Source organism: Scyliorhinus torazame, chromosome 13, assembly GCF_047496885.1.
Source record: "Scyliorhinus torazame isolate Kashiwa2021f chromosome 13, sScyTor2.1, whole genome shotgun sequence".
In the NCBI taxonomy this organism is placed as follows: Eukaryota; Metazoa; Chordata; class Chondrichthyes; order Carcharhiniformes; family Scyliorhinidae; genus Scyliorhinus; species Scyliorhinus torazame.
Window position 1 is genome coordinate 26,333,076 of NC_092719.1, and position 27,939 is coordinate 26,361,014.

Consider the following 27,939-nt stretch of genomic DNA (forward strand, 5'->3'; position numbering starts at 1 on the left):
TATTTGTGTCATTATTTATTCTTTCATGGGATGCGGGTGTTGCTCGTTCCTAATTGCCTTTGAACTGAGTGGCTTGCTCCACCATTTCAAAGGTCAGCTCAGAGCCAACCATTGCTGTGGGTCTGGAGTCACATGCAGGTAAGGATGGTATATTTCCTTCCCTAAAGGATATCCGTGAACCAGATAGGTTTTTATGACAATCGATAATAGTTTTGTGGTCACCATCACTGATGACAGATTTTCAATTCCAGGTGATTAATTGAATTCAAATTTCACCAACTGCCATTGTCGGATTTGAACCCATGTCCTGACAACACTGGCGCATCCTCTGGACTAGCCATCCCATGACATCACCACTATGTCACTGTCTCCCTTTGTACACTTATTGTTGACCCCAGAATTCTCCAAAGAAAAGGTTTAGTCTCTCGGGTGTAGCCGGTACCTGTGAGATCACACTGTGGGCATCTGTCAACATAAAGGTGTTCATTCAGTGAAATGCAATTCAGCTGAGCTGAGATAACCAACCCCTGATCTGCATAGCTGGTTGCCGTCCCCTTCAATCTGTGCTTTGCCTTATAATCATGGAATTTTTAACTTCTTGAGCTCTGGGGAGTGATGTAATGGCCATGCTGTGTCCGAAAAGCAGCTCACCATGGCACAGGGTGTCGGTACAAGCCAGGAGACCCTGCTCCTGGGATCTACCCGGCTTGCATTGCCTCGCAGGATCTAATGCAATCTCGCAAGACGTTGCGATGTAAATCCCGCCCATTGTTGGCGGGATCACTTTTGATCAAATCTGCATATTCGAGTGAGACAGCTAGTCTCACTTTAATGTGCAGATTCCCGAGGCACCTACAGCGTTGGGTTTTATCCCCGTCACCTCCGTGACCTTGGCCGAGCGCCGTTCACAACTGGATACTTACCTGGCAGGAGTGAAACCATCACAACTTGGTGAAACCACGATCTTTTGGCTAAGAGGATTTCGATGTCGATCGTGGATTGGAGAACACGGAGGGATTAAAGTTGTCGAAGAGGAAACGTTTAGAGCTCGGCTGCTATTGGTGGATCTACATGCTGGTCTAAGCCTCTGGTTTAGGCCTAACGCCGATACAGTTTAGACTCAACGTGTGAGCTATGGCTGCAGCTGCATCCCGACCACCAGGCTGGGGAGTGCGAAACACTGTCTGAGTCACAGCGAAGAAGTCGGAAGGGGAGTCACCTGTGGACCGAAATTTCTTCGTGAAGCGGGTGCTGCTCGAGTGCTGCGGGTTTCAAGCAACAGACATCTTCTGCTTGCAAGACTTCCCCAACAATGGATATTTTGACGTCACCTTCAAGAGTGTCGCAGCTTGCATCAAATTCTTGAACGTGTTCAAGGAAAAAGGTAACCAGAGCCCCCGATCTATCCTGACTGCGGAGCCTCTGTTTACGCTACCTTCGCAGCAAAACCAGGTTGTTACACTGCACACGTTTAACCCCCACGTCCCCGTGTCTGATGTGCCCACGTTCCTCGCCAGGTACGTTGAGCTGAAAAGTAACAGCGTGCAACTGAAGGACACCTTTGGCATCTGGACAAGTGAGCACCAGATCAAGATGACTCTGAGAACAGACGGTGACGGAACCATCCTGCATCCCCCCTCCAGTTTCGCCATTGGAGGAAATCGTGGCTATCTCTACTACGTGGGACAGCCACGAATATGCCGCACCTGTGGCAAAACGGGGCATGTTGCCGCCAACTGCAATGTCACCTTCTGCAAAAACTGCAGGCAGGAGGGACACATGACAAAGGACTGCAAGGAAGACAAGTGCTGCAACCTGTGTGGGGAGGCCGGCCATCTTTACAGGGCCTGCCCAAAACGCGGGGCAACGTACGCACAAATCATCAGCGGCGGAGTCAAAAAGACGTCAACCGAGGAGGTTCATGCACCCTCCATCGACAAAGACACCACAGCACAGAATGCTGAAAATCAACAGAAGGGCCCTCAACAAAAAGTGGAGGCCCCAGCACGCCCTGACAACTCAACCCCAACCTCATCTGACGAGGAAGACTCAATGGATGAGGATGGAACGAAGAATAAAGAGCCCTGGGAAACGGTGAACAGGGACAAACAAAAGAGGAAACAAAAAAATAAACTGAAGAAACCCCCGATGGGGAGTGGCAAAAAGCGACACCTTTCAGCCAGCGGGCTTAGCGCCGACACCTCCTCCGATGAGGGAAAACAAGACAAGAATCGGCCTCAAATAAAGAGGCAAAGCACCAATGTGGAATGGGATGCACAGACCCCCCCAGACCACAGACAGGGAAGAAAATAAAACACGCCGAGATCATCAACCTCTGGTGGATGGGAACAGCAATATGACCAACGGACACCAAACGCCGGACATTAAAAATAAGGTCACAGACCAACTCCAGAAATTAACAAGCAGCAACAACCCAGGCGAAAACCGCCCTGCAACCCCAACACCCACTGAATGCCATGACGGACGCCAGGGCTACACTATCCCCCCAATGCATCTCCATCAAGTTCACGGGCCCAGTGCGGACCAGGACAGCTTTCTCAGCCCTGCAACTATGCAACAGTTTGCGAGCACCACCGGCACGCTGGGGAACATCCAACAGCTGGAACACCCAACTGCATAGACTCTGGACTCTGAGACTGGTAAATCTACCTTTTTAAAATGGGGTTTAAAATTGCATCTATTAATGTGTGAAGCATTAAAGATACTTTGCGGTGTGTAGCTACACTCGGCTACTTAGCAAACGTGAAAGCCGGCATACTGTTCCTGCAGGAGTGCGGAAATCCGCACCTCAGCAACTACAGGCGCTGGTCGAGCTGGTGGTCCCACGGGCCATCCATCTGGTCAGGAGGAAACGACTGTCGTTCCTCTGGCCTGGGTATTCTGCTGCGAGGAAGCAACTTCACCATCTCCTTGTAACAGACGTTAAATACAAAAACGTCCCTCTCAGACTCATTAACGTGTACGCTCCGGCCGTAAAGAGTGAGCGGCTGCCAGTCCTTCAGCAACTCCCGCTGCTGTTGGCCACCTCCAAGCCTGTCATTCTGGGCGGTGACTTCAACTGCATCACCGATGCGGCTGGACAGTCCAGCAGAGCCAACAGCAAACTAGACGCTGCGTCCAGGCTCCTGATGGGAACGGTAAAAGACGCCAATCTGCTCAACATCTGCAGCAACCCTGCAGACGGAGCGCAGCGTAGATACACATGGTCACGGCCAGACGGGTCCGTCCGCTCCAGAATAGACTTCTTCTTTGTGTCCCGTGCTTTCACGGTCAGGTCCACCGTCGTTAAGCCGGTGTTCTTCTCTGACCACTGCCTCCTACTGGCCGACTGCCACCTGCAGGAAGACCAGGGGACGGGCAGGGGGACATGGAAGCTGAATGTAAAACTGTTGACTCCAGAGAACCTCGAGGAGCTTAAAAGGGATTACAAAGGTTGGAGAACCGTGAAACCCCTCTTTGAGTCTCCACATCTCTGGTGGGAAGCAATCAAGGGGAACATCAAAAGGCTTTTCATCCTCAAGGGTATTCAAAAGGTGAGAGAGAGACGAGGGGCCATGTCCAGGCTCCAGAAATGTATGCAAAATTTGCTCCAGCTGCAGTCGATAGGGGTTGATGTCAAAGAGGATCTCCAAGAGGTGAAGAGCCAGCAAGCCTCGTTCTCCACCTAGGAGGCCTCCAAGAATATCTTCCGTTCCAGAGTCCCCTCCGTGGAGCAGGATGAAAAGTGCTCATGCCATTTCTTCCAAAAGGTGCACAGGGAGACCTCTGTGATCAACAGCCTGAAGGAAGAAGATGGCTCTGTAAAGTCATCGCAGTCTGACATCCTGAGGATCAGCCAATCCTTTTATGCCGGACTGTATGATCTAAAGCCAACAGATATCACTGTTTCCCAGACCTTCCTGTCGTCTATCACGGAGGTCTTAGGCGACAGCGAGCGGGAAAACCTGGACAAACCGCTAACTCTGGAAGAGCTGACAAAAGCCGTCAGGTCCTTTTGAGACGAGTAAAACTCCCGGAAGCAACGGCTTACCGGTTGAGTTGTATTCAGCTCTGTGGGACTGGATGGGCCCTGACCTGCTGGAAGTGTACGAGAGTATGCTTCTGGACGGCAGCATGTCAGAGTCCATGAGGAAAGGCATCATCACCCTCATCTACAAGCGGAAGGGGGAAAGGGAAGAAATTTGAAATTGGCGCCCCATTTCACTGTTGAATGTGGTTTTTAAAATTCTAGCCAAGCTCATCGCCAATCGGGTCAGGTCTGCTCTGGAGTCAGTGATCCACCCTGACCAGACCTGTGCTGTACCCGGCAGGAAGATCTCTGATAGCCTCGCGCTACTCAGGGATATGATCGCCTACGTGCAGGACAGGAAGGTGGACACCTGCCTCATCAGCCTTGACCAGGAGAAGGCTTCTGACAGAATATCGCACACCTACATGATGGATGTGCTCTCCAAAATGGGGTTTGGGGAGGGAATTCGCAATTGGATCAAACTGCTCGACACAAACATCTATAGCGCAGTCTCAATCAATGGGTGGGAATCAGAAAAGTTCCCGATCAAATCTGGAGTCAGGCAGGGCTGCCCTCTCTCCTCTGCCCTGTTTGTGTGCTGCATAGAACCTTTTGCCGAGTCCATCAGGAAGGATCTGGGTATAAGAGGAGTGACGATCCCAGGCAGCGGAGGCGTGCAAGTTAAGGCCTCCCTGTACATGGACGACGTCACCATCTTCTGCTCGGATCCCGCGTCTGTACGCAGGCTCTTGAATGCCTGCGACCAGTTTGAACTGGCCTCAGGAGCCAAGGTAAACCGCGGCAAGAGCGAGGCCATGTTCTTTGGGAACTAGGCCGACCGGTCCTTTGTCCCCTTCACTGTCAGGTCAGATTACCTGAAGATGCGGGGGATATGTTTCGGAGCGGCCAGGGCATGCACCAAAAACTGGGAGGAGCGCATCGCCAAGGTAAGACAGAAACTGGACGGGTGGGAGCAACGCTCCCTCTCCATTGCGGGGAAAACCCTGGTCATCAGATGTGAGGCACTCTCGGTGTTACTGCACGTAGCGCAGGTCTGGCCCATTACCCGACCCTACGCCGCAGCAGACACCCAGGCCATCTTCAAATTCATCTGGAGATCCAAGATGGACCGTGTCCGAAGGGACACCATGTACAAACCTCTGGATAAGGGAGGGAAAAACGTACCCAATGTCTCCCTCATCCTGATGGCCACCTTTGTGTGCAGCTGCATCAAGCTGTGTGTGGACCCCCGGTACGCAAACACCAAGTGTCACTACATACTGAGGTTCTACCTGTCCCTGGTGTTGCGAAGGATGGGCCAGGCCTCATTGTTGCGGAACGCTCCAAGTAGTTGGACCGTGCCGTACCACCTGTCCCTCGTGGAAAGGTTTTTGAAGAAAAACACCTTTGACCACAAGGCAATGAAGCAGTGGTCAGCACGTAATGTCCTCGAGGCCCTCGGGGAAAAGCAGACTGTGGAGGACGTTGGATGGTTCCCTGAGCAGACTGTCAGAGTCATCTAATAGAACGTCTCATCGCCAGAACTTACAAACAAGCACCAAGACCTAGCTTGGCTGGTGGTGAGAAGGGCCCTCCCTGTCAGATTCTTCATGTACACCCGAAGGATCTGCGCCGTTGCACGCTGCCCTCGGAGTGGCTGTGGGGAAAATGAGACGGTCACCCACCTCCTTGTGGAATGTGCCTTTGCAAAGAAGGTCTGGAGAGAGATGCAGTGGTATTTGTCAAGGTTCATCCCAAGCAGCTCTGTGACACAGGACTCTGTGCTCTCCGGAATGTTTCCAGGGACACGCACCGAGACAAACATCAACTGCCGCTGGAAGGTCATCAACTCGGTGAAAGATGCTCTTTGGTCTGCCCGAAACTTGCTTATCTTCCAGTGCAAAGAGCTGTCCTCGACCGAATGTTGCAGACTGGCACATTCCAAGGTCCAGGACTCGTGCTGAGGGGCACACTCCAGCTTGGGGCAGCTGCCGCCAAGGCGCAATGAGGAAAGACCACTGTGTAAGGTCTTACCAGCAAATGTACACCGAGGGGCAGGTAACAGTGTAAACCCCCCTTAGTCTGGGCCATTAACACTCCAATGTATAAAAGAAACATGACGATGTAAATGTTTGAGAAGGAATTGTAACGTAAAGAGCGATATGTGTGTAATGTTATCAAAATTGAATGGAAGAAAGTCAAGGGAATGTGTAACTCTGATGGAAATGTACAGTCAAGACAATTTGAAATGTTCTGTAATGTTTAGTATAGATTTTATGAATAAAGTATATTTTTTTGAGAGAAAAAAACTGGATCCCTCTGGGGACCGATGGAATGGTACTTGTGAGGGGCTCCCAGGGGATTGGAGGCTGGCTGGAGGTGCATGTCCTTCCGGCAGGGTGGTACTGCTGGTTCCAGCTGGGCATCCTAACACTGCAAGCCTAGCACCCTGGCAGTGTCCATGCATTGCCAGTGACCCTCTCCTAGTGTGTTTGGAATGAGGGGGGAGATGAGGGTTGCTTCAGGGGCCTCGGAGAGCTCTTGCCACCCTGGGGAGTGTATAAAATGGGGCTATGTGCAGCCTCAGCCATGCATTCCCCACTGTGAACGCGAGTTGCATTGTCATGTTTCTCGGTGCTGCGAGTGCCAGGAAACATGCAGCTGAACGCACTCGCCATGGGACTTTTTTCCAATTAGTTGAGTTGCGCCCTTAGTCATTTTTTGGCACTATCCACAGGGCATGCAGCTGCCTCCAATCCCCTGTGAGACACCCATGAGTGCCATTCCATCTGGTCCTCATTTTTGGAGACCAGTGCTGAATGTCACTTGCCGAAGCGGAAAGACTCCAAAGCCTCCGGTACCTCGGGAATCTGCACATTACAGTGAGACTAGCTGTCTCGCTCTAATATACAGATTTGCCAAAAAGTAATCCCGCCTGCTATGGGGTCACGGAGCCCCCCCCCCACCCCCCACCTTTAAGGCCCTCCCACTTTTGGTGCCCCCCCTTTTAGATCCCCTCCCATTTTAGACCCCCTTCACCTCCCACCCTTCATACCCTGCCCTTCACCCCCACCTTTCACGGGTATAGCCCCTTCATGCCCAGCACCTTGGCAATACCTACCTGGCACACAGGCACTGCCCCTGGCACCCTGGCAGTGCCAGCCTGGCACCCCTACAGTTCCAGGTCAGCACTGTTAGGGTGCTTGGTTTGCATTGCCTGGGTGCCAGGGACAATGCCAAAGCACTTCCCTGCCCTGTCCCCGACCACCCGGGAGCTCCAATGGCCACCGAGTCCCTCCGGTCTCCGTTTTTGGAGCCGGTGCGCCTGTGGGAGGCCTGGCGGTGGGAGACCTGGCGGTGGGAGGCCTGGCCGGTGGGAGGCCTGGGCTGTGTGACGCCTGGGCGGTATGAGGCCTGGGCGGTATGAGGCCTGGGCGATGGGAGGCCTGGTGGTGAGAGGCCTAGGCGATGGGAGGCCAGGCCGGTGGGAGGCCTGAGGCCTGGCCGGTGGGAGGCCTGGGCGGTGGGAGACCTGGCCAGTGTGAGGCCTGGGTGGTGGGAGACCTGGGCGGTGGGAGGCCTGACCAGTGTGAGGCCTGACCAGTGTGAGGCCTGGGCGGTGGGAGGCCTGGACGGCGGGAGGCCTGGCCGGTGGGATGTCTGGGCGGTGGGAGGCCTGGGTGGTGGGAGGCCTGGGCGGTGTGAGGCCTGGGCAATGGGAGGCCGGGCGGTGGGAGGCCTGGGTGGTGTGAGGCTTGGGCGATGGGAGGCCAGGCGGTGGGAGGCCTGGGTGATGGGAGGCCTGACTGGTGGGAGCCTGGGCGATGGGAGGCCTGACCAGTGGGAGGCCTGGGCGATGGGAAGCCTTACCAGTGGGAGACCTGGCGGTGGGAGGCCTGGGCGATGGGAGGCCTGGGCGGTGGGAGGCCTGGCTTGTGGGAGGCCTGGGCGGTGGAAGGCCTGGTCTGTGTGACGCCTGGCTGGTGGGAGGCCAGGCGGTGGGAGGCCTGACCAGTGGGAGGCCTGGGCGATGGGAGGCCTGACCAGTGGGAGGCCTGGGCGGTGGAAGGCCTGGGCTGTGTGACGCCTGGCTGGTGGGAGGCCAGGCGGTGGGAGGCCTGACCAGTGGGAGGCCTGGCCGATGGGAGGCCTGACTGGTGGGAGCCTGGGCGATGGGAGGCCTGGGTGACGGGAAGCCTTACCCGTGGGAGGCCTGGTCGGTGGGAGGCCTGGTCGGTGGGAGGCCTGGTCGGTGGGAGGCCTGGTCGGTGGGAGGCCTGGCCGGTGGGAGGCCTGGCGGTGGGAGGCCTGGGCGATAGGAGGCCTGGGCGATGGGAGACCTGACCAGTGGGAAGCCTGGCCGGTGGGATGCCCTGGGCGGTGGGAGGCCTGCCGGTGGGAGGCCTGGCTGGTGGGAGGCCTGCCGGTGGGAGGCCTGGCCGGTGGGAGGCCTGGGCTGTGTGACGCCTGTATGGTGGGAGGCCTGGGCGGTATGAGGCCTGGGCGATGGGAGGCCTGGTGGTGAGAGGCCTAACCAGTGGGAGGCCTAGGCGATGGGAGGCCAGGCCGGTGGGAGGCCTGGCCGGTGTGAGGCCTGGGCGGTGGGAGGCCTGGGCGGTGGTAGACCTGGCCAGTGTGAGGCCTGGGTGGTGGGAGACCTGGGTGGTGGGAGGCCTGACCAGTGGGAAGCCTGGCTGGCGGGATGCCCTAGACGGCGGGAAGCCTGGCCGGTGGGATGTCTGGGCGGTGGGAGGCCTGGCTTGTGGGAGGCCTGGGTGGTGGGAGGCCTGGGCGGTGTGAGTCCTGGGCAATGGGAGGCCGGGCGGTGGGAGGCCTGATCAGTGGGAGGCCTGATCAGTGGGAGGCCTGGGCAATGGGAGGCCTGACTGGTGGGAGGCCTGGGCGATGGGAGGCCTGACTGGTGGGAGCCTGGGCGATGGGAGGCCTGACCGGTGGGAGGCCTGGGCGATGGGAGGCCTGGGCGATGGGAGGCCTGGCGGTGGGAGGCCTGGCGGTGGGAGGCCTGGGCAATGGGAGGCCTGACCAGTGGGAAGCCTGGCCGGCGGGATGCCCTGGGCGGTGGGAGGCCTGGGCGGTGGGAGGCCTGTCTTGTGGGAGGCCTGTCTTGTGGGAGACCTGGGCGGTGGAAGGCCTGGGCTGTGTGACGCCTGGCTGGTGGGAGGCCAGGCGGTGGGAGGCCTGGGCAATGGGAGGCCAGGCGGTGGGAGGCCTGACCAGTGGGAGGCCTGGGCGATGGGAGGCCTGACCGGTGGGAGGCCTGGGTGATGGGAAGCCTTACCCGTGGGAGGCCTGGCGGTGGGAGGCCTGGCGATGGGAGGCCTGGCCGGTGGGAGGCCTGGCCGGTGGGAGGCCTGGCGGTGGGAGGCCTGGGCGATAGGAGGCCTGGGCGATGGGAGGCCTGACCAGTGGGAAGCCTGGCCGGCGGGATGCCCTGGGCGGTGGGAGGCCTGGCCGGTGGGAGGCCTGGCGGTGGGAGGCCTGGGCAATAGGAGGCCTGGGCGATAGGAGGCCTGGGCGATGGGAGGCCTGACCAGTGGGAAGCCTGGCCGGCGGGATGCCCTGGGCGGTGGGAGGCCTGGCCGGTGGGAGGCCTGGGCGGTGGAAGTCCTGGGCTGTGTGAAGCCTGGCTGGTGGGAGGCCTGGGCGATGGTGGGTCTGGCCAGTGGGAGGCCTGCACAGTTTGAGGCCTGGCCGGCGGGATGCCCTGGGCGGTGGGAGGCCTGGCTGGCGTGAGGTCTGCCCGGTGGGAGGCCTGGCTGTTGGGAGGCCTGGCCGACAGGAGACCTGGTCAGTGGAGCCGTTGAGTACTGGGAGCTGGGAAACTGCACCTCGAACGGCTATGCATATTTAAATGAGCCTAATTACTCATTTAAATATGCTTATCTGGATGACGCCCAGGGAGAGTGTGATCCAGATCATGTTGGATGTAGTGGGTCAGGGGCATTGTACTTGGCCCGATATGAAACCCATTTTAGGCCTCTCCCGCAACGGGGCTGGGGCTGAATGCAATGTGTCCCCACATCTCTCAGCATTACTCTTTTTATCCCACAGTTTTGAACACTATTATCCAGTTCTGCTTTCTGACAAAGCAACAATGACTGCACTTCAAAATGATTTATTTATCTGTCAATCCGCATCACCAAAATGGATTATCTGGTCATTATCAGGTTGCTATGACCCTGTTTGTACAAAGTGACAGCCATGTTTCCTACATTACATAATTGACTGCACTTCAAAAAAGTAATTAATTAAGTGATGGCCTGAGGTTGCAAATTTATATACTATATAAATGTAGGTCTTTCCTTTTTCTTTCTTTCATTTCTTTCACTTCCCTCTTCTTTTGCTCCTTTTAATGAGTTTACATAAAAGTCCTTCAAATGGATGTTTGTGAGATTGTACTTATAAGTGTAAGGGCCAATATCCCGATGAGGCTGCTTCAAGCAGAAATGGTTCCTGTATCTGCCAATGTTTGGAATCATGGACCCCAACCTAAGTTAGCAGATAGAGTAACGGCAGCATAAGCTCTGGAATCATTCGAGCAGTGACTGGATGCTGGGTTGCAGGGTCGGATGATCAATACCTGTTGGACGGTGGAATTAAAATGGGCTGGATGAAACCTCCTCATTCTATGTTAAGTGTTTTGGGATCCTTCTAATAAAGAGCACATGCTTCCCTGTTTTATTTGCTGCTTCATTTTGGTGACATTTTGTGTATATGTTGTTTCTGCAAACTCGGCGTTGTTTCCCCATTTCCTCTCAACGAATAATTCAGGAGCAATAATTTAACTAGTTTGCCTTTTGAAAAGCAGATATAAAATGGTTCTGGTTCTTGGTGATGCTGGTTGGCAGGAGCTTCCGTGATATTCTGGCCGCCCAGACCCCCAGCGTTCCACCATTGGTTCATTTCAGTTTTTACAGAGTTATTTACAGCTCCTTAATTCGTATACATTATAAACATTAGGACGATGGTAACATATTGGACCTTACATTGGACCATATTCACAGGGGAGCAGCTGCCTTCTTCAGATCCTTTCCAACAACCTTTCTGTCCATCTGTCTCCAAACTGTTGCTCTATTTGTTTTCCTCTCTATCACCTTTTAGCGCCCACTTAACATTTGCTTCTGTTTTTATCCTTTTATCTCTGTTTGACGTATTTCCATCTCATTTGTTTGTCTCCCTATGCCTATCTATTTTTCTCTCTGATCTTTCATTTCTGTCTCTGACCTCCTGTTTATCTATCTGACTTTATTCTATGTTCTTCTATTTCCCACCCTGTGTCTTTTTATCCATCACCCTTTATTTCTCTCTCTCTCTCGCAGTCCATCTGATTCTACCCATGCTTTGCTTTCTGTTACTGTTTTATTTGGGTTTGGTTCACTGGGGTAGAAGCAACAGCAACAATCATTCCTTACTGTGTGTGCAATCTGGCATTAGGTGATGTCTACTGCGCTGGTCAAAGCCAACTTTTTCTGTGGCCATACTTACAAATCCTTCAGTAGTCACAAGGTGATGAGGCACGGAGAGGTAACCAACATTCATAACAATTCCAAGACAGCAGTGTTTCTCAGTAATCTCTCTTTTTTGAACGATCTTGGAGTGATAATTTTACAACTAGAATTTGTTTTATTTTTAAAACATAGCATTGCATCTCTCTCAATCGCACCATGCCCCAAAGCACCCCATAGCTGATCATGTATCTTAGTCACTGTTGCCATGCAGGAAATACGGATGAACACCAAGAGGCTGGTTGGGCCAAATATCCTATTGAGGTGTTGTAATTATTTGTGTTATACAAAGGTTATTGTATCAAGTAGGTCTGGCAGCATCTGCGGAAATTTGAGAAACATTGTAGGAGCCTTTGCTTCTCTCGATGCAGTCCCCCTATATTGGGGAATAAGGGGAGGTAGTGGCGTAGTGTGGTATTGTCACTGGACTAGTAATCTAGTCATCTAGAGGCAAGGTTGGTGGTGGCCCAGGGAGCGCTGAGGGGGAAGGTGGAGGACCAGGAAAATAGATCCCCCGCCAGAATCTCAGGATCGTCGGGCTACCTGAGGGCACAAGGGGTCAGGATCCCAATGGACAACGTAGCCCAGATGCTGGCGATGTTAGTCAGGTGAGAAAGCTTCCCCAAGCCCCCAGAAGTGCACGGAGCCACAGGTTGCCTCGACAAAGGCCCCAAACAGGGGAATCTCCAACAGCGATCATTGCAAAATTCCACAGGTTGCAGGACAAGGAACTAATTTTGAACTGGGAAAGGAGCATGTCATCCTGTAAATGCGAAGGGCATATGACCTATATATATTAGGACATTGGGGCTGACCTAGCCAAGCGCCAGGCCGGGTTCAACGGAGCCAAAGCAACCCTATTTAAAAATAAAGTGCAATTCGGGATGCTGTACCCGGCAAAACTTTGGGTGACATTTGGCACCTATGAATACTACTTTAATACACCGGGAGAATGAATTTGTTAAGAGGAACTGGCCAGGAAGACAGCAACAGGGACATAGATCGACCACTGATAATCTTCTTTGTCGTTTCTATTACTTTATTACTATATGTCTTTGGTGCTCACTGGAACGATCACCTGCACGTCCCGATAAGAGGGTAAGGCAGAGGGACACCGAAATGGGAAGGGAGGGAATAAAATGGGCAAAAGACAGGAGGAAAAGCTTCCGGGGGGAGCCACTGGTCTAGCGAGTATGCAAGCACACAAGGTAAGAGGAGAAGGGGTACCATAGAGCAACTCCCAAACGGAGTGAGTGCCTGGTAGAAGGGGGGGGTCAGATCGGAGAGAAAGGGGGGAGAAGGGCAAAGGAGGGAGGGGCAGCAGCGGGGAGCCCATAGGGACATGTGGAGAGGAGATTGGTGAGAGTAGCGGGAGTCGGTGGGGGTGGGGGGATTGGGGGAAACATGGTGGAGGGGAATGGGGAGGGTAGAATGCTGGTTACAACAAGTCACATGTGGGGACGACCAGAACAAAGAAGACAATGGTGGCTATCTTGGATGTCCCCAGTACAAAGGGGCAGTGCAGGAGCAAGTCCATGTGGTGAGAATGGCGACCCTGTGGGGGAGGGGGGGGTGCACAAAAGCCCCCCATCAGAATAATCACCTGGAGCATCAGGGGACTCAATGGCCCGGTGAAAAGATCCAGAGTCTTTGCCCACTTGAAATGTCTCAGGGGCCGACATAGTCTTCCTCCAAGAGGCACACCTGCGGGAGAAGGACTGACTGAGAGTAAGAAAGAGTTGGTTAGGATAGACCTGCCAGGCGTGCTATGGGACAAGGGCTAGGGGGCAGCCATACTGTTTAACAAGAGGACGACCTTCTCAGCGGAGAATACAGTGACAGACTCAGGGGGGAGATATGTCATGGTCAGCGGTGTCCTGGAAGGGACACCAGTAGTGTTTGTGAATGTATACACCCCTAACTGGGACAAAGCAGATTTTGTCAAAAAGACCATGGCAAAAGTCCCTGACCTCGACCCCCGCCCCCCACCCCACAAACATCATGGGGGAAACCTCAACTGCGTACAGGAGCCACGGATGGACAAATCCAGCCCCAAATCGGGGAAGCATTTGGCGATGGCGAGGGAACTGAATGCCTTAGAGCAGATGGGGGGAGTGGATCCGTGGAGGTTCACACACCTGAGGGAGAAGGAGTTCTTCTTCTTCGCCCAGGTCCACAAAGTCTACACCCGGATTGACTTCTTTGTACGAGGAAAATTGGTGCTTTCAGGAGAGGTAGGGGGTGGAATACTCTGCAATAGTAAAACTCCGACCACGCTCCGCACTAAGTGGATGTGAGACTGGAGACAGCACGGGCCCAAGGCGCCATGGAGGCTGGACACAACCTTTCTTGCCGATAAGGCGTTTTGCAAGAAGATGTCATAAGCCATCGATGGATATGTATCCTGCAACCAGAATGGGGAGTTCTCTCCCTCCACATTTTGAGAGACACTGAAGGCAGTGATAAGAAGGGAAATAATTGCTTTTAAGGCGCTCAGGGACAGGAAGGAGAAGGCGGCTAGGTAAGGACTGATTGCTCCATTCTGGAGGTGGACCAGCGGTACTCCACGGCCCCAACCATAGAACTACTGTCAGTGGATACGGATCCAAAAATAGACCCTGTCAAGGCTTCCCTGGTAGGTAGAGTGCAGACGATCAAGTACTGCCCAGATTCCTCTTCCTGTTCACATCCCTCCTGATCTTCATATCCAACGCCTTCTTCACCAAGTTAGACAAAGTAATTATGGCGTTTTGTCAGGGGGAAGGAACCCTAGGATCCACAAGAGCATCCTACAAAGAAGGAGAAACATTGGGGGTGCTGGCCCTTCCGAACTTCCCACTCTACCATTGGGCAGCCACTGCAGAGAGAGTACGGGGATGGGTCAAGGAACCGGGAGCGAATTGGGTAAAAATGGAGGAGAGTTTCTCCGTTAGAACATACCAGGAGCTTGTTCGGGGTTCCCCAGGTGCACCCTCTTGATGCTATGGCCACACCTCCTCGCTTATCTGCCCTTCGGTGCCCTTTGGTTCCACTGCCCTGCTCCGGGTGGCGGAACCAGCGATGCCCACATCCCGTAAATTCATTTTTTAAAAAGACAGGACGAGAGAACAGTGACGGATAGCAACCCGGGGAGGAACTGACGGTCAAACTACAACTCCCAAAAGGGAACGGGTTACAATGTATGCAACTAAGGAAATTCCTCCGCAAGGAGACCGCAACGTTCCCCCAGCCACCAGGACACTCCCGACTGGACAGACTCTTTGGACTGTTTGTTGTATATTTAAACTTCCTTCAGCAATGTTGCACAAGTTAAATGCAAAACCAATAAAAACATATTTTTAAAAAAGAATCTCTACAGTGCAGAAGGAGGTCATTCTGCCCATTGCATCTGCACCAACCCTCTGAAAGAGCACCCTGGGCGGGATTCTCCGCAATCGGCACGATGTCCACCGACCGGCGGCAAAAATGGCGCGAATCAGTCCGGCATCACGCCGCCCCAAAGGTGCGTAATTCTCCACATCTTGAGGGGACGAGCCCTCACCTTGAGGTGCTAGGCCCGCACCGGACTGATTTCCGCCCTGCCAACTGGCGGGAAAGGCCTTTGGTGCCCCGCCAGCTGGCGCGGAAATTACTTTGCCGTGCAACGCATGCGTGGGAGCGTCAGCGGCCGCTCACGGTATCCCCACGCATGCGCAGTGGAGGGGGCCTCTTCCGCCTCCGCCATAGTGGAGACCATGGTGAAGGCGGAAGGAAAAGAGTGCCCCCACGGCACAGGCCCGCCCGCGGATCGGTGGGCCCCGATAGCGGGCCAGGTGACCGTGGGGGCACCCCCCGGGGCCAGATTGCCCCGCGCCCCCCCCGCGGCACCTTGTCCTGCCGGTAAGAGAGGTGGTTTGATTCTCGCCGGCGGGACAGGCATTCCAGCAGCGGGACTTCGGCCCATCGCGGGCCGGAGAATCGCCGGGGGGGGCCGCCAACCGACACGCCGCGATTCCCACCCCCGCCGAATATCCAGTGCTGGAGAATTCGGCAACCGGCGGGGGCGGGGTTCACGCCAGGCCCCGGCGATTCTCTGACCCCTATCTAGGCCCATGTCTCTGCCTTATCCCTGTAACCCCACCTAACCTGTAAAACCCTGGACAATTTTATCATGACTAATCCACCCAACCTGCACATCTTTGGACAGGTGGTAAAATCTGAATTCAATTAAAAAAACCTAGAATTAAAAGTCTAATGATGAGCATCAATAATGTCCTATAAGGAACAAATTCTGTCATCCTTACCTGGTGGCGCCTACATGTGACTGCAAATCCACAGCAATGTGGATCTTTTAATTAATTAATTTTCAAGAAAAAAATGATCTAGCAAGCCATTCAGTTCAAGGGCAATTAGGAATGGGTAATAAATGCCGGCCCAGCCCACATGAATAAAAAAAGCCACACAATTGTTTTTTTAGTGTGACCCTGTGTCTGCCATTTTATATCTCTGCTCCACACCCACTCTGAGCTCTCTGTCCTTTGTCTCCAAAAACGTAAGTTTGAGGAATAGCTCATCTTTCGATTAGGCACCTTCTGGATTCAATATTCGGTAGCACAGTTGCTTCACACTGCCAAGGAACCTTCCTGGCTTGGGTCACTGTCTGTGCGGAGTCTGCACATTCTCCCTGTGTCTGTGTGGGTTTCCTCCGGGTGCTCCAGTTTCCTCCCACAAAAGACGCGCTTGTTAGGTGAATTGGACATTCTGAATTCTCCCACTGTACCCGAACAGGCACCGGAGTGTGGTGACGAGGAGATTTTCACAGTAACTTCATTGAAGGCTGCACTCCACCCCCCCCCCCCCCCCCCATGCAAAACCGGACCCAGCTCACCCTCCCACTTCCACTTCACCTCATCCAACGGAGCCTGCTCCGCTGACAGGATCTGGCCATAAATGTCAGAAATCTTCCCCTCACCCAACTCGACCAGAGATAAGATCCTATTCAAGAGGGAGGGTGGTCTGTGTGAAGTTTGCACATTCTCCCCGTGTTTGCGTGGGTCTCACCCCCCACAACCCAAAGATATGCAGGTTAGATGGATTGGCCACGGTAAATTGTCCCTTAATTGGAAAAAAAATAATTGGGTCATCTAAATTTAGAAAAAAAGGAAAAAAACCAAGAGGGAGGTGGAAGGTGCCAAGGGACATGAAGCGATCTCCTTATGCAATAAGTCACGAACCTGGGTTCGTGTTAAACTGAGGTCTTTTATGTGCTCTCAGGTGGTTGTGGAAGAGCCCGTGGAACCATTCAAAAGAAAACAAAGGTCTTGTCCCTTATGTCCAGGCAAAAGTTTTTTGAGTGCTGGTCACAGCAACATGGCTGCAATGTTGTTGCCCTGATTAGTCATTTTGATCATTCCCCAGGACTGAATCACTAAGATATGGAAGAAGCTCACTGACTTCTTCTGGGCACAACAGGATGCACTGGCTGCTGGGTCTCCTGTTTAGGGATGGTGGTCAGGCACTGGTGTGCCTTCGCACCCAGGTGGTCACTTTCCGCCTTCAGACCCTGTAGTGATACCTTTATGTCGAGTCCCCTCACAGATGGTACGTACTGGCGAAGTATTCCTTTCTCCAGGTTCTTCGCCTCAATTATGACCAGCAGCTCCTGTTTATAAACTGGGGAGGTCTCCGTGCTTCCTTGTGGGAATTACCTATCTTATGGTTTCCTCAAGCCGGAGCTTCCTGCTGTCAGGCCTAACAGCTATTGACTGAGGGCTGCAAAGGTGACCAGAGTTTGGGATGTGCTGGATGGTGGAGGAGTGGGCTGGATGACACAACAAGAACCTGTGCATCTGTTGGTATCCAACTCTTGCCAAAGCCTTATGAATATGGTGCTTGGCCCTGACTTCACACAAGATATTAAGGCATCTCAAGCGTGCAGTAGACTGCTACCTGAGCTGACCCTTGAATGGACAGAATTTCACATAGGCCCTGGGCCGTCAAACCACCCTTGGCAACCTCAGTCCCAATGTTTGAGCCGACTCGCGGAAAATCCCTCCATACCATTATGTTCTGCATGGAGATGTTTCCTGTATGGGCAGTTCCCGTATCAGCCATCTACACACATTGTAGTGTTCTGTCCTGCTGTCCAGACATGGCTGGGGCCTCCCCTGGTGGGAGGTTCTCCATGTGGGAGTCTTCCCCTTTACCATTGAGGATTTGGCACGGAGGGAGCCCCTTACAACAAACGATTAAGGTGGTTCATGGACTGCCAGGACTTGGAGTCGATTTCCCACATGTACATAGGTTCTGCCATTTGTTTGAAAAGGCAGCTTCTCGGGTATTGCTTGCATTTCAGCCCCAAACTTCTGATCTTTGGTCAACTGGCATGCAGATCGGAACATGGGAAGATCGGATGGGCAGCTCGGTAGCACAGTGGTTAGCACAGTTGCTTCACAGCTCCAGGGTCCCAGGTTCGATTCCCAGCTTGGGTCACTGTCTGTGCGGATCTGCACGTTCTCCCCGTGTGTGCATGGGCTTCCTCCGGGTGCTCCGGTTTCCTCCCACAGTCCAAAGGTGTGCAGGTTAGGTGGATTGGCCATGCTAAATTGCCCTTAGTGTCCAAAAAGGTTAGGTGGAGTTGCGGGGATAGGGTGGAGGTGTAGGTTAGGTAGGGTGCTCATTCCAAGGGCCGGTGCAGACTCGATGGTCCGAATGGCCTCCTTCTGCACTGTAAATTCTATGTCTATGTAAGTTCTCCTCATTTGCCTGCTCTTTGGCCTGGCGAAGGTGGCCAGAAACGGCAATGGGACAATTACATAGATTACATAGAGTGCAGGAGTGCATTCGGCCCATCAAGCCTTGGAAAGGGCCCAGAACTCCGCCCCATACCCGTAACCCAGCAACCCCACCGGACACTAAGGGCAATTTAGCATGGCCAATCCACCTAACCTGCACGTCTTTGGACTGTGGGACAACGTGCAGACTCCGCACAGTGACCCAAGCTGGGAATCGAACATGGGACCCTGGAGCTGTGAAGCGACAATGCTAACCACTGTGCTACCCTGCCGCCCTTGAGGATATAATTTGTCCCGACTCTTTGCCATGATTAACTCCACCGCGGGGTGCAGAGGATTTCTGCCAGTTAGTTTGCGACTTTCTCCAACTGACAGGTGCCAGTAATATTTCAGGGGGTGATGATGCATCTTAAATATGTTTCCCTTACCGTTTTGATTTTTGTTACCCTGTAAGGGGCTGTCAACATTGATTTGTTTCTTAACTAGTTCGTTATTTTATTTGTATTGCGCCCAGTTTATAGAGTTCCGGGCTTTATTTTACATTATCGCCCCATGTTCTTTCGCCCAAAACAAACCCAAAGATTATCTGGTGTTTATTATACTACTGTTCGTGGCAGCTTGTGAGACATCAATGAACAGCCGCTTCCGCTGCTGACAACACATTGACTGCTGCTGCATTGTAAATGTGACATTGACCACCGAGCACTTTGCAACGTTGGAACCAGACCACGTGGAATGAAGTGGCGCGCAGGCGCATTGGGATCTGGTTCCGGTTGGGAGGAGGTGAGCGGGAGGGAGGGAGGGCTCTCGCGCAGGCGCGGCTCGGGCCGCCAGCCGGGCAAGGGCGGCGCGTGCTGGAGCCAGTAGCCTGGCCCCGCCCCCCCCGGCTGGCCCCGCCCCCCCCCGGCTGGCCCCGCCCGCGGGCTTCACTCGCTCCATCACTCACTCAGCGCCTTTCTCTGTCTCTCTCTCTCTGTCTCTCCGCAGCATGGCCGACTACCTCATCAGCGGCGGCACCGGCTATGTGCCCGAGGACGGGCTCACCGCTCAGATACTCTTCGCCTCCGCTGACGGACTCACCTACAAGTAAGAGCCGCCCGCCCCCCATGAGGACACGTTGCTCACAGCCCGCGCTCCACGTTGTGGGAGAGGCGGGGGGGGGGGGGCTGGCAGGGAGGCCGCCATCCTTCTGCCTCAGTGTGGGGAAGTTAACTGTGAAGAGCAGCCAAACAGCTGAGCAGTTACCGCACCCCCGGCCTTCCTCAACACATCCCCCTCCCCTCTTTACCACACCATCCATCCCACTGCCTGCCCTCGCTGCTGCCCACTGCCGGCCCTCGCTGCTGCCCACTGCCTGCCCCCGCTGCTGCCCACTGCCATCCTTGCAGCTGCCCACTGCCTGCCCTCGCTGCTGCCCACTGCCGGCCCTCGCTGCTGCCCACTGCCGGCCCTCGCTGCTGCCCACTGCCTGCCCTCGCTGCTGCCCACTGCCATCCTTGCAGCTGCCCACTGCCTGCCCTCGCTGCTGCCCACTGCCGGCCCTCGCTGCTGCCCACTGCCATCCTTGCAGCTGCCCACTGCCTGCCTCGCTGCTGCCCACTGCCTGCCCTTGCTGCTGCCCACTGCCTGCCCTTGCTGCTGCCCACTGCCTGCCCTTGCTGCTGCCCACTGCCTGCCCTAACTGCTGCCCACTGTCTGCCCTAACTGCTGCCCACTGCCTGTCTTGCTGCCCACTGCCTGCCCTCGCTGCTGCCCACTGCCTGCCCTCGCTGCTGCCCACTGCCTGCCCTCGCTGCTGCCCACTGCCTGCCCTCGCTGCTGCCCACTGCCTGCCCTCGCTGCTGCCCACTGCCTGCCCTCGCTGCTGCCCACTGCCTGCCCTCGCTGCTGCCCACTGCCTGCCCTCGCTGCTGCCCACTGCCTGCCCTCGCTGCTGCACGCTGCCTGCCCTCGCTGCTGCACGCTGCCTGCCCACGCTGCCAACTGCCTGCCCCCGCTGCTGCCCACTGCCTGCCCCCGCTGCTGCCCACTGCCGGCCCCCGCTGCTGCCCACTGCCGGCCCCCGCTGCTGCCCACTGCCGGCCCCCGCTGCTGCCCACTGCCGGCCCCCGCTGCTGCCCACTGCCGGCCCCCGCTGCTGCCCACTGCCGGCCCCCGCTGCTGCCCACTGCCGGCCCCCGCTGCTGCCCACTGCCGGCCCCCGCTGCTGCCCACTGCCGGCCCCCGCTGCTGCCCACTGCCGGCCCCCGCTGCTGCCCACTGCCGGCCCCCGCTGCTGCCCACTGCCGGCCCCCGCTGCTGCCCACTGCCGGCCCCCGCTGCTGCCCACTGCCGGCCCCCGCTGCTGCCCACTGCCGGCCCCCGCTGCTGCCCACTGCCGGCCCCCGCTGCTGCCCACTGCCGGCCCCCGCTGCTGCCCACTGCCGGCCCCCGCTGCTGCCCACTGCCGGCCCCCGCTGCTGCCCACTGCCGGCCCCCGCTGCTGCCCACTGCCGGCCCCCGCTGCTGCCCACTGCCGGCCCCCGCTGCTGCCCACTGCCGGCCCCCGCTGCTGCCCACCACTCCCATTACCTGCCTCACGTGGCCCGCCCCTTGCCAGCCTACTGTCACCCATCCTGTTGCCTGCATCTCGCCCGCCTCCTGTGATCGCCCCTTGCCTCCCGCCCCTCGCCCGCCTTCTGTCTCCCGCCCCTCGCCCGCCTTCTGTCTCTCGCCCGCCTTCTGTCTCCCGCCCCTCGCCCGCCTTCTGTCTCCCGCCCCTCGGCCGCCTTCTGTCTCCCGCCCCTCGTCCGCCTTCTGTCTCCCGCCCCTCGTCCGCCTTCTGTCTCCCGCCCCTCGTCCGCCTTCTGTCTCCCGCCCCTCGGCCGCCTTCTGTCTCCCGCCCCTCGGCCGCCTTCTGTCTCCCGCCCCTCGGCCGCCTTCTGTCTCCCGCCCCTCGGCCGCCTTCTGTCTCCCGCCCCTCGGCCGCCTTCTGTCTCCCGCCCCTCGGCCGCCTTCTGTCTCCCGCCCCTCGGCCGCCTTCTGTCTCCCGCCCCTCGGCCGCCTTCTGTCTCCCGCCCCTCGGCCGCCTTCTGTCTCCCGCCCCTCGGCCGCCTTCTGTCTCCCGCCCCTCGGCCGCCTTCTGTCTCCCGCCCCTCGGCCGCCTTCTGTCTCCCGCCCCTCGGCCGCCTTCTGTCTCCCGCCCCTCGGCCGCCTTCTGTCTCCCGCCCCTCGGCCGCCTTCTGTCTCCCGCCCCTCGGCCGCCTTCTGTCTCCCGCCCCTCGCCCGCCTTCTGTCTCCCCCCCCCTCGCCCGCCTTCTGTCTCCCCCCCGCCCCTCGCCCGCCTTCTGTCTCCCCCCCGCCCCTCGCCCGCCTTCTGTCTCCCCCCGCCCCTCGCCCGCCTTCTGTCTCCCGCCCCTCGCCCGCCTTCTGTCTCCCGCCCCTCGCCCGCCTTCTGTCTCCCGCCCCTCGCCCGCCTTCTGTCTCCCGCCCCTCGCCCGCCTTCTGTCACCCACCCTTCGCCTGTCGCGCGGCCCTTCGCCCGCCTCCCACCCACTTCCTGTTGGCAACCCTTTGCCCACCTCCTATTGCCCTGTTGCCTGTCCCACCTCCTCGCGCTCATCTCCACGCTCTCTCTTTCCCCCCACCCACCCACCACCACCACCACCCTCGGTGTGCTTTTACTTACACCTCTCCCTTCCATTGCCTCTTTCCAGCATTTTCTGATTTTCAAAATGTTCACTGTCTCTTCAACTTTGTAAATGTTTCCAGATGACTTGCTGTGGTTTTGCTGTTCTGATCTTCAATATGAGTAGTTGATTTTTTTACACAAGGCAGAAAATAAGAAAGCACTTGAGCCTGCACCCTAACTGCTGGTCAAGTCTGCGTATTTAATGAAATATTCAATGAACTTATTGCTTTTTCTGGTTGTTTATTGTGAAGAGTCATGGTGTGTTTAAATTCTCTGCTTAACCTAAGGCAACCCCATAATTTTAATATGCTCCTCTTTCCAATCCTCTGATGTCCATCAGTCCTACAACCCTCCAAAACTTCTGGCTCTTACCCTGGCATCCTGTGCATTTCCAATTTTTACAATCCTATCATTAATGGCCATGCCTTAAGCTGCCTGGACCCTAAGCGTTGGAATTTCCTTCTTAAACCACCCCACCTCTGTGTTTATCTTTCATTTGCTCCTTAAGATCTTTCTCTTCCACCAAGGCATTAGTCACTTGTCTTAATATCTCTTCATGTGGCTCAATGTGAGATTTTGTTAGTCACTACCTTGAAGCTCCTTACCACATTTTACTATGTTGAAGGCAGTGTACAAATACCCAAAGTTGTTGAGTCTGCTAGCTCTCACTGGCGTATGGTGTCTGCAGGTGATATGGGTGGCACGGTGGCACAGTGGTTGGCAATGCTGCCTCACAGCGCCAGGGACCCGGGGTCAGTTCCAGCCTTGGGTGACTGCGTATGTGGAGTTTGACCCGTGTCTGCATGGGTTTCCTCTGGGTGCTCCGGTTTTGTCCCACTTTCTAAAGACGTGCAGGTTAGGTGGATTGGCCATGTCTGTGAAGAGTGCACGTTCTCCCCGTATCAGCGTGGGTTTCCTCCGGGTGCTCCGGTTTCCTCCCACAAGTCCTGAAAAACGTGCTTGTTAGGTGAATTGAACATTCTGAATTCTCCCTCTGTGTACCTGATCAGGTGCCGGACTGTGGCGCCTAGGGGATTTTCACAGTAACGGCATTGCAGTGTTTATGTAAGCCTACTTAAGACCATAAGACATAGGAGCGGACGTAAGGCCATTCGGCACATCGAGTTCACTCCACCATTCAATCATGGCTGATTTCAACTCCATTTACCCGCTCTCTCTCCATAGCCCTTAATTCCTCGAGAAATCAAGAATTTATCAACTTCTGTCTTAAAGACACTCAACGTCCCGGCCTCCACCGCCCTCTGTGGCAATGAATTCCACAGACCCACCACTCTCTGGCTGAAGAAATTTCTCCTCATCTCTGTTCTAAAGTGACTCCCTTTTATTCTAAGGCTGTGCCCCCGGGTCCTAGTCTCCCCTGCTAATGGAAACAACTTCCCCACGTCCACCCTATCTAAGCCATTCATTATCTTGTAAGTTTCTATGAGATCTCCCCTCAACCTAAACTCCAATGAATATAATCCCAGGATCCTCAGATGTTCATCGTATGTTAGGCCTACCATTCCTGGGATCATCCGTGTGAATCTCCGCTGGACCCGCTCCAGTGCCAGTATGTCCTTCCTGAGGTGTGGGGCCCAAAATTGCTCACAGTATTCTAAATGGGGCCTAACTAGTGCTTTATACAGTTTCAGAAGTACATCCCTGCTTTTATATTCCAAGCCTCTTGAGATAAATGACAACATTGCATTTGCTTTCTTAATTACGGACTCAACCTGCAAGTTTACCTTTAGAGAATCCTGGACTAGGACTCCCAAGTCCCTTTGCACTTCAGCATTATGAATTTTGTCACCGTTTAGAAAATAGTCCATGCCTCTCTTCTTTTTTCCAAAGTGCAAGACCTTGCACTTGCCCACGTTGAATTTCATCAGCCATTTTGTGGACCACTCTCCTAAACTGTCTAAATCTTCCTGCAGCCTCCCCACCTCCTCAATACTTCCTGCCCCTCCACCTCCACCTATCTTTGTATCATCGGCAAACTTAGCCAGAATGCCCCCAGTCCCGTCATCTAGATCGCTAATATATAAAGAGAACACCTGTGGCCCCAACACTGAACCCTGCGGGACACCACCCGTCACTGGTTGCCATTCCGAAAAAGAACCTTTTATCCCAACTCTGCCTTCTGCCTTGTGACACTAGTAAAGATTATTATTAAATTGCACCTTAGTGTCTAAAGATGTACAGGTTAGGTGGGGTGCGGGGTAGTGGGCTTCGGTATGGTGCTCTTTCAGAAGGTCGGTGCGGACTAGATGAGCTAAATGACGTCCTTCTACACGAAAGGGATTCTGTGGAATTGTCTTTTGGTAATGGCAAACCAAATCAACAGTCTATTCAGGTGGCCAGAGACTGTTGGAGCCAGCAGGCTAATTAACAATGAGGGGAGTAACATCCTATATGCATATAACACCACTTCCAGCAGACATTACTGCATAACAATTAAGGGTGAGAAACCTGCCAGATCTTTTTCCTTCTGTTTCCCCATACCTCATGAAATTAGCAGTTTTCTTATTTAATCGTTCATAGGATGAGAGTCATTGGAGGAGCCAGCATTTATTGCTCTTGAGAAGGTGGTGGTGAGCCGCAGCCTTGAATCATAGAATCCCCACAGTGCAAAAGAAAGCCGTCAGACACATTGAGTCTGCAATGACCCTCCGATAGAGCACCCCACCCAGGCCCACCTCCACCACCTAACCGTTGCACACTAAGGGGCAATTTAGCTTGGCCAATCCACCTCACCTGCACATCTTGGGACTGAGTGGAAACCAGACCACCTGGAGGAAACTGGCAGACACGGGGCGAACGTGCAATTCCACCCAGTCGCCCAAGATTGGAGTTGAACCCGAGTTGCTGGTGTCCATGTGGTGCAGACTCAACCACTGTGTGTTTGAGGAGGCCGGACCAGGCTTTTGACCCAGTGACAGTGAAGGGATCACAATATAGTTCTGGCAGGGTCGGGGCGACACGGTGGCGCAGTGGTTGTCACTCCTGCCTCACGCTGCCGAGGACCCGGGTTTGATCCTGGCCCCAGGTCACTGTCCATGTGGAATTTGCACGTTCTCCCCGTGTCTGTGTGGGTCTCGCCCCATGACCCAAAGATGTGTAGGTTAGGTGGATTGGACATGCTAAACTGCCCTTAATTGAAAAGGAAAATAATTGGATGCTTTAAATTAACATATATATATATTTCTGGCATGGTGGTGTGAGACTTTGAGGGGAATTTGCAATTGATTCTGTATCTTGCTGCGCTGTTCTTCAAGATAATAGTTGTTACTTGTTTGGAAGGTGTTTTTGAAGGAGCCTTGGCCTGTGCATCTTGGGGAGGCAGTGGGACACTGGCATTGTTGTTCAACTAGTAATCCAGGGTAATGCTCTGGGACCGGGTTTGAATCTCACCATGGCAGTTGGTGAAATTTGAATTCGATAAAAATAAAAGCTGGAATTTATTTAATGATTATCTAATGATGACCATTAAACCATTGTCGTTGTTGGAAAACCCCACCTGGTTCACTAATGTCCTTTAGGGAAGGAAATCTGCTGTCCTTACCGGGTCTGGCCTACATGTGACTCCAGATCCACAGTAAGGTGGTTGACTCTTAAATGCCCTCGGGGATGGGCAACAGCGACGCCGACATCCCATGAACAAATAGACTCGAATAACAAAATATGGTACGCATTTCAGCCCTTGTCTATCACTGGAGGAGGAGCTAATGTTTAAAGTGGCTGCTTTGTCCAGGATGACTTAATGCATTTTGTGCTTTGGAGCTGAACTCCAGATAAGTGAGGAGTGTTCCATCATACAGGCTTTGAGGAGGTGGGGTACTTGCTGTAGAATGCCAGCGTTCACATTGCTGGTTCAGTTCATTTACTGGTTGGTGGTAACTCCAATCTGTTGATTGTGGGATAGTGATGGTAATGCCATTGAATGTCAATGAGTGATGGTGAGATTCTTTCTTGTTGGAGATGGTCATTGCCTGGCACTTGTGTGGCATGTGTTACTTGCCACTTAACAACCCAAAACCTGAATTTTGTCCAGTTCTTGCATATTCAAGCATGGACTGCTTCAGTATCCGAGGAGGCATGATTTTAAAAACAATTGTTTGTGAGATGTGGGCATTTATTGTCCTCCCTGATTGCCGCCGCCTTAAACCACCCACAGTGCTGGCTGTTAGGGAGGGAGTTCCAGGATTTTTACCCAATGACAGTGAAGGAACAGCAATATACTTCCAAGTCGGGATGGTGAGTGACATGGAGGGCAACTTCCAGGTGGTGGTGTTCCCATGTATCTGCTGACCTTGTCCTTCGAGATGGTAGTGGTTGTGGGTTTGGAAGATGCTGCTTAATGAGCCTTGGTGAGTTCCTGCAGTGCATCTTATATATGGAACACACTGTTGCTACTGTGAGTTGGTGGTGGAGAGTGAAGGTTTGGAAGGGGTGCCAATCAAGCGGGCTGCTTTGTCCCAGATGGTGTTAAGCTTCTTGTGTTGTTGAGCTACACTCATCCAGGCAAGTGGAGAGTATTCCATCACATTCCTGACTTGTGCCTTGTAGGTGGTGGACATGCTTTGGGGAGCCAGGAGATGAGTTACTTGCTGCAGGATTCCTACCCTTTGACCTGCTATTAGTATTTAGATGGCTATTGCAGTTCGGTTTCTGGTCAATTGTAATCCCCAGCATGTTGATTGTGGGGGATTCAGTGATGGTAACGCCATTGAATGTCAAAGGGTGATGGTTTGATCCTCTCTTATTGGAGTTGGTCATTGCCTGACACTTGTGTGGCTCAAATGTTACTTGCCACTTTATAGCCCAAGCCTGGATATTGTCCAGATCTTGCTGCATTTGCCCATGAACTGCCTCATTGTCTTGAGGAGTCGTGAATGGGTGTTGAATATTCTGCAATCATCAGCAAACGTCCCCACTTCTGACCTTGTGATGGAGGGACGGCTGACGGTAGTTGGGCCAGAGGAATTGCCCTTAAGATGGTAGCAATGGCTGCCTTTGTGAACCGCTGCAGTCCATATGTTGTAGATACACAAGTGCTGTTGGGAAGAGAGTTCTGCGATTTTGAGCCAGTTATAGTGAAGGAATGGTGAAATTGTTCCAATGCAGGATGGTATAGGTTGGAGGGGGATTTACCGCCTATATCTGCTGCCCTCGACCTTTCAGGTGATAAAAGAAATGGATTTGGAAGGTGGTGTCGAAAGAGCTAGATTGAGTTGCTGCAGTGCATCTTGTAAATGCTACACACTGCCGCAACTCTGTGTCAGTAGTAGAGGGAGTGAATGTTGAAGGTGATGGATGGAGTCACAATTTCCAGTCCATCGCTGAATCCCCCCCCCCCCCCCCCCCCCCCCCCCCACTATCAACATCCTGGAGGGTTACCATTGACTAGAAACTGAACTGGATCAGCCATATAAATACTGTAGCTACTAGAGTAGGTCTGAGGCTGGGAATTCTAGAGTAACTCACCTCCTGTTTCCCGCAAGCCTGTCCACCATCTACAAGGCACAAGTCAGGAGTGTAATTGAATACTCTGCACTTGCTTGAATGAGTGCAGCTCCAACAACACTTGAAAAGTTCAACACCATTCAGGACAAAGCAGCCTGCTTGATTGCTCCCCCTTCCACAAACATTCAAACCCTCCACCACCGCCGAACAGTTTACCATCTACAAGATCACTGCAGTAACTCATCAAGGTTCCTTGGACAACACCTTCCAAACCAACGACCACTACCATCGAGAAGGACAAGAGGAGCTGATACCTGGGAACTGCAACACCTGGAGGTTCCCCTCCAAGTCACTCATCACCCTGACTTGAAAATATATCACCGTTCCTTCACTATCGCTGGGGCAACATCCTGGAACTCCCTCCCTAATAGCACAGTGAGTGGACCTACACCTCAAGGACTGTAGCAGTTCAAGAAA

General features: G+C 54.3%; 1 protein-coding gene across 5 annotated transcripts in view; it reads left to right on the forward strand.

Moving 5' to 3' along the window:
• The window catches only part of impdh1a (IMP (inosine 5'-monophosphate) dehydrogenase 1a), a 90,915-nt gene that overhangs the window by 11,814 nt on the left and 51,162 nt on the right, over positions 1 to 27,939 (forward strand). For all 5 annotated transcript variants that reach the window (XM_072471203.1, XM_072471204.1, XM_072471202.1 and 2 more), the window contains exon 2: positions 19,317 to 19,415. In XM_072471203.1, the coding sequence (XP_072327304.1) occupies positions 19,317 to 19,415 (99 nt within the window). The remainder of the gene's footprint in view (positions 1 to 19,316; positions 19,416 to 27,939) is intronic.